At 35.7% G+C, this 11,335-nt stretch overlaps 1 protein-coding gene across 1 annotated transcript in view; it reads right to left on the reverse strand.

Annotated features, from left to right (window-relative positions):
- Window positions 1-11,335, reverse strand: part of LOC107666670 (disks large-associated protein 4-like) — a 39,093-nt gene that overhangs the window by 5,209 nt on the left and 22,549 nt on the right. Inside the window, exons 10-12 of the mRNA XM_016458089.1 lie at window positions 3,862-4,232; window positions 2,015-2,106; window positions 1,036-1,315 (exon numbers count right to left, since the gene is read on the reverse strand). Of these exons, the coding sequence (XP_016313575.1) occupies window positions 1,036-1,315; window positions 2,015-2,106; window positions 3,862-4,232 (743 nt within the window). The remainder of the gene's footprint in view (window positions 1-1,035; window positions 1,316-2,014; window positions 2,107-3,861; window positions 4,233-11,335) is intronic.

The following is an 11,335-nucleotide window of genomic DNA, read 5'->3' on the forward strand; positions in this document are numbered from 1 at the left end:
AGAGAGAGAGACAGAGACAGAGACAGAGACAGAGACAGAGCCACTTCAAAAGGTCTAACTAATGAACTTACTAATGAAATCACAAAACCCCCTGAAATCACCTACAGCAGTGTTATTGGAGTCATTTTATATACTGCTACTGTATTTGTTAATATTTTGAATTAGCTCCTATTTCTATATTTTCTGTTTTTAGTCATTTTAGGTTTCAGTCATTTTAATTTTTTTAATACTTCTATTTAGCATGAATTTGTTTTTTCTTTTTGTTTCAGTTTTAGTAATTATAGTACTTCAACAAAATTATTTTTTCAGTAACACTTTTAAGTTTTAGTTTTTTTTTTTTTTTAAGTCCTTTACGTTTTTCATCTAATATTTAGTATATTAATACATTCAGTTTTACTTTTTAATTTTAGCTTAAGTTTTATTACTTTTTTTATGTGCTTTTGACATTGTTATTAGTTTCTTGGTCTAACATATAGAATATTAATATAGTACAATATTTTGTCATATATATATTAGGGATATATATATTTATATATATATTAGGGATGCACCGAAATGACAATTCTTGGCCGAAGCCGAACAAAATGAAACACTGGGTCGAATATCGAACACCTAACGGTTTTTCATGTTTTTTTTCCCCCATGTATTTTGCCAATGTTTTTCACGATTGCATAAATTAAATAGCCAAAATGTGCTTTTTATGGTTTTGTCTTGATTATCAAAGAAAAAAAATCAATTACAAAACTACAATTTAAAAATATTTACTTAACACTGAATTTTTTTTTTTTTTACATTCTAGTAGACATTATACCAGCAAATCACAATTTAACTTAAAATTAATAAGTTAGTAAAATAATATTTGTTGGCCATTTTTGAGACCCCCTTCTTGAACCAGGCATGTATTTTTTACTGTACAAATAAATGCAGCCTTGCTGAGCAGAAGAGGCTTCTTTTAAAACATTAGACTTTTTTTGCACCCTCAGATTCCAGATTTTCAAACAGTTGTATCTCGGCCAAATATCGTCCTATTCTAACAAACCATTCGGAGAAGGACAAGGAGCTGCTCTGCGTGGTCGAGCGATTGGTCAGGATCTGTCGGGAGGGGCCGCTGGTTGTCACCGTTACGCCGTTGTCATGGTTACCGTTGTCGAGGGAGAGTTGCGGAGGAGAGTCCACCGACTGGCTGGCGCTGTTGACCATGACTTTCTTCTCGGTGTGTTTGGAGTTGGATGGGAACGTCAGCGATGTGAGCGAGAGATCTTGCGTGTCTGAGTCCGTCTCTTGCCGAGAGGCCATACTACTGGAGCGACTGAAACTAACACACACACACAAACACACACACACACACACACACACACACACAGAGTTATGAGTCAAATGACGTCACTTATACACACTTAACTACACACAGTCTCCCATTAGATTCTGTTTAACGCTGCACTAAACAGCAGAAACTAGGCCATATTTGAGCCGGAGCATGAAAATATATGAGTACAGCTTGGCTCAGGATTCTGGCATCTTCACAGAAACCGAGATGCATTTCTTTCAGGATTTTTTGATGAATAGCAAGTTCAAAAGAACAACATTTATTTGAAATAGAAAACTTTTGTATAATTATATTATAATTTAATTATAAATGCCTTTACTGTCATTTTGGTCAGTTTAATGCTTCCTTGGTGAATAAAAGTATTATTTTCTTGTAAAAAATAAATCTTACTGATATGTACATATCTATATAATAATTGCATTATTACAATAATGTTATTGCAATCTTTGCATTGTATAGTCTCGCACAGTTTTTGTTCTGATTTTCAAAAACAGAGCTGGTTGGTTTGGTTCAAGACTCTTTTTATTGATGAATCTTCTAAAATATTAATAGAAAAACTGAATGAGGAAAAATACTTCCAGTACCAAGCCAAGGCTGCTGAAAAAGTGGCTGCTTACAGTTGAGTTCTGTTTCTGAGACGAGGTTTATTATACAGCGAGCGAGAAACAGGAAGTGAAACAAACTCACGTCCAGCCGTCCTCCACTTGAACTCCGATCGACTGGAATCTGGCCAGCGGTGGCGTCTCTACTTTAGCCTGGATTTCCTGAATGCAGTCGACCTACAAACAGCGGTGAAATATCAGCACTCAACTTAAAGGAGTCATATGATGCGATTTCATGTTTTCCTTCATCTTTGGAGTTCCAAGCTGTTCGTGCATATATAAGATCCATAAAGTCGCAAAGATTAAAGTCTCAAACCCAAAGAGATATTCTTTATAAAAGTTAAGACTCGTCCACGCCCTCCTAAAACACCTCATTCAAACACGCCCCCACATGTCTACATCACTGTGTTGGACGATTTGCATAACACCGCCCAAATGTTTACGCAAAGAAAGAAGGCATAACTTTTATTCTCGCTGTAGTATTTTGTTGTCGTGGAGATGCTGTGTGTTTCCAAATATGGTAAGAGGCGTAACATTTCCGTCACATGCTTGAGGTATTCGGCCAATCACAATGCACTGGACAGCTGGCCAATCAGAGCACACCGTGCTTTTCAGAACGATAAGCTTTGTAAAAATCTACGCATTTCAGAAAAGCGGGGAAGAGAGAGGAGCAACAATAATGTACGGTATGTGGAAAATAATGTGTTATTGAACCTTAAACCGCTAAACACATTGCATTACACAAAATACACAAAATAATGTTAGTTTTAGCATCGTCATGAGTAGGGTTGGGAATCGAAAATCAATTCCAATTCCAGAATTGAATACTCAAGGTCAGGAATCGGATACTTGTTGCAAAATTAACATATAAATTCCTGTGTGTGCAACTTTTTTTAGATGCTTATCAAAAATGTATTTGTCTTTGAATCATTCATTCAAAAGATTTATTCAAAAACACTGATTCATCCAGTAATGAAACTAAATCTCGAGTGAGTCGTTGAATCATTCCATTCATAAATTCTATGAGATTTTTACTCATCTTGTGAGAGAACTACAACCTCCATTAAAAAAAAAAAAAAAAAACGCTTCAATTTATCCAGAATCATGGAGCTCTATTTTGCACACAAACAGCTCTTAATTGAGCCCAGTTTTTATGAAGCCGGCTGATTTTTATGTTCATGGTATTCAGCAGCAATTAAATATGTTTTGCAAAAAGAGACAGAATAAATATGTTTGATATCTAAATGTATCTAAATCTTTTTTTTTTAACCACATTGGAATCGAATCTGGGAATTGATATTTATTTATTCACTTTTTACCGCCATGCCAGCATCAAGGCAATTTTCATGGCTATCTCTGAATAAATTATACAAGATATCAAATTAACAAAAGCTTAATATAAAAGACATTTCAGATGTACACTAGACAAAAATTCTAAAATACATTCTGGTGATACATTTTTAAATAAATCAGTTAGAAACACCTCTAAATAAAACCGTTGTTTATTCACATTAAAAACAGTACAATCCAATAAAATATGAAGAGTTTATTTGCAAAAGCAGATAACTCCGTTTTTTTAAATTTTCAAAAAATCATGTTTTTTATTATGTAATCATGTTTTTATTGTTTTATTGTATTAGTTAGCTGTAATAATTAGTTATTTTTTAACCTAATCAAAATAACCCAACTAAAGTTTGATTGAGATTAATTGGAACGCACAATGAAAAAACATGATTTCTGAGAATTGTTAAAAACGGAGTTATCTGTTTTTGCAAATGCACTCTTCATATGTTTTTGGGAATCGATAAGAATCGGAATTTATCAAATTCAAACGATACCCAACCCTAGTCATATGACCCCTTTAAAGAAGGTATGCAACCCTAAAATCCACTCATATTCAAGTGTGTGACAGCCTGAGCTCAGTAAACTCACTTGAATCCCAATGGAGGAGAGTTTCCGTCTCGGGACGGGGTCTACAGGGGGTTCGTCCGCAGCGAGCGCCTCCCCCTTCACCTGCATATGATGGGACTCTCGGAGCGCGTTGGGAGAGATGACAACGGCCTGGGGTACACGGGGCGGCGCTACAGGAAGCTGGGGTCGTGACCCTTTGGCCAGGCTGTCGAGGCTGTCGGAGGAGTTGCTGCGTCCTGATTGGCTGTTTACCTCGCTCTTGCGGTCGGGATAGCAGTCCTGCACAGACTCGGTGCTGCTCTGCACGGTGACGGAGATGAAGGGTTTGGAGGTGGTTCGAGGGGGAACAGGAGGCGGAGCCACCCTCTTACAGGAGGTCATACATGTGGAGACTGCAGACGCGGAGAGAAAGAAAAATAAAACATTAGCGTGATGAGATGGAAAGACATTTGACACGTCATTCAAACTCAGTATGCAAGACATGAAATCACTTCGGTGGTTGACGTGATGTATATTTGAATGTATGCAAGTACACACACACTATTTTTCCCATAATTTATATGCACAACCCAGCCCTGTTTAACATAATAATAACTATATGATCATTAGACTACAGCAATGAATATATAACATACATACATAATGAATATATTCCTCTTATACAGCTTAATATATCTTAACATATATGTTATATCTTAATATAGCTATATATTATATAATATAACTAAATATTATATCTTATATCTTAATATATAACAGCAATCATAGCATATATAAAAATATATATATACTAATTATTATTTTTTAAATAATATTTGAAATACATAACTTAATAATAATGATTAAATATGTATGAATTTAAAATTTGTTCTAAATGTTCACACATTAATTTTCAATTCTTTGTTTTGATGCTTCAAAATTAATTTCCATAAAAGGTTCATTAATTTGGCTCTAGTGCTATTAAGAGTGACTTACATTTTTTTTAAATACATATAAAATCATCATAAATTCAAATTAATTGTCAGAATACACATATGAATAGAATTTTACATTTAAAACTTCTATATTTTTTCCCAAAAATATTTTTTTTGACACAATAACTAAATGATTGTTAGGCTGCAATTAATACATAATATACATGAACATGTTCCTGTGGCTCAGTGGTAGAGCATTGCGTTAGCAGCGCAAAAGGTCATGGGTTTGATTCCCAGGGAACACACATACTGGTAAAAAATTTATAGCCTGAGTGCACTGTAAGTCGCTTTGGATAAAAGCGTCTGCTAAATGCATAAATTATTATTAAATTAATTATTAACATCTTGAAAACAACTACAATCGTAATATATACAACCAATTATTGTTTTTTATTTTTTAAATAATGTTGATGTTTTGTAACAAATTTATTTTTGATGCTATGCATTTATTGCTTCAAAATCAAAACATTGCTGCTGTAAAAGTTTCAATAATTATTCACTAGTGCTATTAATAGTAAAGTAAAGATTACAAATAGACAAGAGTATATATATTTATAAAACTGAATATTAAAGCTGACTCAAACACACAAACCTGCAAAGGCAAAGATTGATGAGCAAAGGCTGTTGGCAACAATAATAATAATAATAATTCTATATACTATTAACAACTAGCACTAATTCTCAGCTGTAGTCTGGTCTGGTCCTCACAGCTCTCAGCGTGTACATGTGTCCGTGTGTGTGTGTGTGTCCGTGTTTATGATGGCAGTGACTCTGACGTCAACTCAACACAGCCTGCGACCTTTCTTTCCAACGACACAGTTGTTTTTCCAGCCCCAAAGCGGCCCCAAAATGTATCTGGACTCCAAAGCCACGCTAAAATCTCTGAATGTCACTGCAGCATTAGATAACAAAATATCAGTCTGAGTTGTAAAGAAAGATTCACAAACACACTAAAATCTGACATACAGATCCTGCTGCATTTTAGTGCATAAGAGTATTTGACCTCATTCATTTACTTGTTCACAGAACTGATTGCATTAGCAGTTTTTAATGGGTTACTGGATTTAAATCAAGACAGAGAGAGAAATAAAGTGGATTGCATTTACATTATGCATTTAGCAGATGCATTTCTCCAAAGTGACTTACAAAACAAAAAGCAACAATATTCGTAATATACAATGCCAGTTTATCAGATAACCAGATTAGGAAGCAAGCTAAAGAAGAGGAGAAATGCAGAGAAGAGAAAGATTTTATTTCGCCCAATATATGCCCATTGTAACCCCAGTGTGTGTGTGTCTCAGTGTGAGTTCACAGCACCGCAGCAGCACTCGGGTGGAGTTGGCAGACGGAAACGATGGCAAACATAACAAGCCCACAGGAATCCCGTGTGTGCTGTAAATCTGAGCGTCAGAGCCGCATGCATGTTTCATATTCAAACATTATGCAGAATCTCTAGACACAAAAATAATATTCTTAAAAACGTTCCTTTCTTAAAATGACAAAGCCATACTCAGACTCCAAACACATTTAGTGCAGCTGTACATGTTAAACGAGCTCTCACGACAGCTCATAAGCCCAGCTCAAACGCTTAAAAACATTCGCAAACATACGGACAAAAGCTGATCTACATGCGTGCGTTCATGTTCAGTTCCTGAATGTATGAAGGGGAAGACGGTAGGCTAGTCGATTGCTCAGGTCGGCTTGTTTATTTAATGCGTTAAAGGGGATAAATTTAGAGATGCAACTTGATGTTTCTGCGCATGAATCATCAGGGCAAGTTCTTCTAAAGAATCTCTAATCAAAATAACACACGCTCCCTCTAAAACAACTTTCTGCTTCTGTTTGTTACATATGCCTAGTGGGTTATTGGATCATTTTAACCAAATGCCAATTATTAATATAGTTTTATGTGCATTCTGTCAGCCTCACGTTAATCATTTCCCAATGAAACCAGTTTAGAATAATTTCCTGTATCACTCTGAACTGACGCAAATTACAGAGGTAAACTTGCGACTGGCAATTGTTTTTCTCTGCTTTGGACAAAATTATGTTAAATGCAACTGCTGCATCCCAATTCGCTTACTTATATCACGCCCTAAAAGTATGTACTCTTTGTGCAGAAAAAGTACATACTTCTGAGTGTTTACTGTATAGTAGGCAAGCTTTGGGACATACTGTAATACTTCGCCATAATTGCATCTTCACCATTTACACGGCCACTTTAGATACTGATTATTAATCACTCAAACCCCTTCATCTAAACCTCCGTTTAACCATCGGCCTCACATATCTGCCATATTTGTAGTTCTTAACACTTTTTATTTGTGTTTGTAGTTCTAATTGAATTCTCGTCCTATGTGCAATGGATTGTGGGCAACATTAGCCATTAGAGTGCGCATGGATCTGCACTTCAACATACTACAAATTGGGACATACTAATTTTAATTTTGAATACTATTTAGGATGGACAGTATGTGAATCAGGAAGCAGCATAAATGTTCAGCACAGAAAACCAGAGGACAATAAATCACTTGCAAAGCAAAAAGCAAATGACAGACGTGTTCTCTCAACATACATATCATATTTATAAATCGTCAGGTGGAGAGATCTTCTGCAAACATTGATTGGTAGATGTGTGTTTGTGATTAAGGCGGGAATGTATGACAAGCTAAAGGCCACCAACAAATATCTGTTTGCATGCCTTAATATCTAAGAGCTGGATTCCTCAAACTTACTCAATATCAGATTTGATCTGGTCTCAAAAGATCTCTGTCATCCAGACGTTACAAAGCAGCGTAAATTCCTACGTTTTTGTTGTGAAGGTTAAATCTGCTTTTCAGCCCTTAGAGACAAACACCTTAAAATCCAGCAAATGTCAATTCAGAAGTGTCCATTCACACAACTAAAACTCTCTTTATAGTGTTGCCTTCACATCTTAAATAATGAAGCGACTGTGCCATTAGCTGAGTCAACACTGGTGTGGTGTGTGTGAGCCATCCAGTCTGACTTTATCATTCAGGTGTGGCCATGATCGCAATAATCCTTCGTTCTCTTCGGTATTCACATCTGCGCCTTCACAGAAAGGTTTCATTCGCTGGAATTCAACAGTAAGAGAGCCATTATGAAATCAGCATTAGATGCAGCTGGTGTATTTTTACGGGTCTGTTTGGAGCAGCTGCTGTAATGTCTGTGTCAGCATCCTAGATCGCCTGTGGAAAGACTCTACGCTTCTGCATAAATCATTCATTAGGCTAGAAATCCCGGGTTTCTGAAGAGCAGAGGCTTGCTTGCGTGAATGAAACGAGACATTTACTGAGCCATGAGGGAATGTTAATAACTTGCTGAACAACTCTAAAGCGGAGAGGGTCTTGTTAATGACCGGTTCTCAAAACCTTATTCTAGAAGCAAATACTAATTTCCTTAAGTACATTAAGTAGAAATCACTTTAAACTTTGGATGGAAAGCTCTCTATGATGATAGTTTTCAAATAGGACGTGCAGATCGATCCCATTAGCCATTACACTGAAAAAAATTATACTATTTTTTTTTTTTGGTAAGTGGTTGCAAACAATTTACTTTAGCTACATTTAATAATAAAAAAAAAAATGTTGAAAGTTAGTCAACTAAATTTGTTTATTTAAATGTATTATTTATTTAAATTTATTTAAATTTTCTCTCAGTGTACTAATTCCTCTTATGCTGTGTTATGTCAAAGTTTCGGATGAGAAATAAATCTTTGTCAAACTTTTAAAATGAAATAAAATCACATAAATAAAATAAAATTATTTGTATTTATTTTTGTTTATGAGAATATAAAACAATGAACACTGAGTATAAGGACAATTACAAAAAAGTTTAAAAGTAAAACATCCGAGTGCATTAATGATGTTTTTTTTGGAAAATGTGCTTACTTATAATGATAATAATGTGTTAATGCAAAGATAGATAGACAGACAGACAGACAGACAGACAGATAGACAGACAGACAGATAGATAGATAGATAGATAGATAGATAGTGTACACATGTATGTAAATAAATGTTTAGCCAATAACCTGATGCACGTCTTCTTTAGTATTTTGCTTTAAGTATCTTTAAGTGTTCCGCTGTCATCAATAAAGCCACACATGACTAATTTTAGTGTTATTATGATGAACATTGCCATAGAAACGAGTCTGAGGATGTGAGCAGCTCATGTTAGTCATCTTGTAATTACATAAATCCTGTCAAAGTGAAGGCAGTGTGAATCAGATGACGCCAATATCAGTATGTGATTCAGAAGTGATTCTTACGGTTGCATAGCGCCAGAAGACAAAACACCACTGTGACATCATCACGCCAACATTCCGCTCATGTCTGTGACATACATGTTGCAGAATTCCTCTCAGTCACATTCCAGGTCTAGACCAAGCCTATTGTTGGGGAGGTCATGTTTGGGACAGTCATGTGACCTCATAAGCATGCTTAGTTTGGTTATGATGTCAAGGTTTTCACCATATTATTTTACTAGAGCGTTTCACCAACTCTCGTTTGATTTTGCGTGACTTTTCAATATGCAGAACTGTGTGACGTTTATGACAAACCAAATCTTATGAAAATCTGATGCACTGGACTGTTGCTGCCTGTTGCTGTTAATTCATGTTCATGGATCTTGACCTTTCCAATATGTCAGATGCACTGTGGTAATAAGCATCCACTGCTAATGCAGCATCTTGACATTAATACCCTCTATAGCCGCAGAGCTTCTACTTCTTCGGAGGTTTGTTCAATGCAAACTGAATGCCACATCAGAAAGACTTTAAACGTTGATGTAGCTCAGTTCACTTCCATTATTTTCTTTTACTGTACAATGAAACTAGATCAAACATGGTCTTTGTGAAGGGAAACATTTTTTTTTAATCCGTAATGCATTATGACATCTATTCCTCAAAACAATCTCTCCAAATGAGCTTGTTATGTTTTGCTGAATAACATTCTAATTGAAATAATTAGGAAAAATCCTGACTAATAATACAGCAGCAAACAACACAAATCCTGTAAGACAGAAATAAGAAGCTTTGTGTAGAATACAGGTAATAAATGCAGCTGATGTAAAAATGCACAAATGACAATCAGGTCATTGTTTTAGTTGCTTACTCAAGTGGAATATGAGCTCTAAATCGGAGCGATGCAGTGACCAACGCCACTGGAATCTGTACGGATTGGGTCATTATGTGGATTTGGAAGAGTTAGCTTAATAAACCAAATACACATTAAATGCATTTATTCCCATAATCCAGGCAAGAATTTGAACTAATCAAATGATTAGCAACAAGAACGGCGCTTCATCCAGCTTTCTGTGGTCTAAAACTCTTTCATAAAGCGTTTATAACCTCCTTGAGGTTACCAATAACTGAAGCAAAAACGAGCAAATGGAAATCGCAAACCTCCTGACCTGAGAAATCTCACATTATTTTGCCATTTTACATTCTAGGACATGGGTGTGTTAGTAAGTTCACTAATTCTGGGTGTGATGAAGGTTGTAGAACTAATAAAAGCCCTAATTACAGGCTTTTCTGCTGCTGACACTTAGTTTATTGCGCTGACGGTTCATCTAAGTGTGTGTTCCTCACCTCAGAAACAGCCTTAAAACCTAGTCAACATATTAGTAGAATACTACGCATAAAAGATTTTAAGAGGTTAAAGGGATAGTTCACCCAAAAATGAAAATGTTGATCCAAAACTGTATGAATTTCCTTGTTGACTTCCATTGTATGCCCCAACAAAATATCTACAAAATGTCTTCTTTTATGTTTATGTTTTGGAAAAACTTGAGGGCGAGTAAATGATGAAGGTTAACTATCCCTTTAAAGGTTTGATTTATCTAAAAACTACAAGTTTTAAGGTTGTTTTCTGGTGTTTTTGTTTATTTTACTAAAGCTGCTGTGAAGTTTTTCCCTTTTCATAAGGCACAGAAAATAGCAGTATGGATTTAGAATGTCATGAGGATGAGCAAATAATGACAGAATCTCCATTTTGCGGTGAACTACTCCTTAAAATGAGCTTATTTTTCTCCCAGCGTTTCTTGAGACACTTTCCAAGAAAGCAGCATGTGTCAGCTACTTCTAAACGCTGCTGATGTTTAAATGCTGTAAAACCCCAAAGAGAAGAACTATAGCAACAGCAGCCATGCAAACAAAGCCTCTAGATTGCCATGAGAGGAGATCATACTATCCACCGTTTTGAAGTCATAAACAATCAGATCAAGCAGCAGAGAATGTGCTTTTGTGCGCTTAAAGTCAACAGTAAGGATGGTTTTGATTTCATGTTGACTTCAACACAAAGATTACAACCTGGAATTGCAGCTACAGAAATCATATGTACAGAAACATTCACTCAGAAACCATAAGGCAAATATGACATTAATGCTGCATAAAGCTCTCCAGCACAAGAGCTTTGAGCTTAGAGGGAGAAAGTTAAAGGGGTCATATGATGCGATTTCAAGTTTTCCTTTCTCTTTGGAGTGTTACAAGCTGTTCGTGA

The sequence above is a fragment of the Sinocyclocheilus anshuiensis genome, unplaced genomic scaffold, assembly GCF_001515605.1.
Source record: "Sinocyclocheilus anshuiensis isolate Anshui unplaced genomic scaffold, SAMN03320099.WGS_v1.1 scaffold91, whole genome shotgun sequence".
NCBI classification, from domain to species: domain Eukaryota; kingdom Metazoa; phylum Chordata; class Actinopteri; order Cypriniformes; family Cyprinidae; genus Sinocyclocheilus; species Sinocyclocheilus anshuiensis.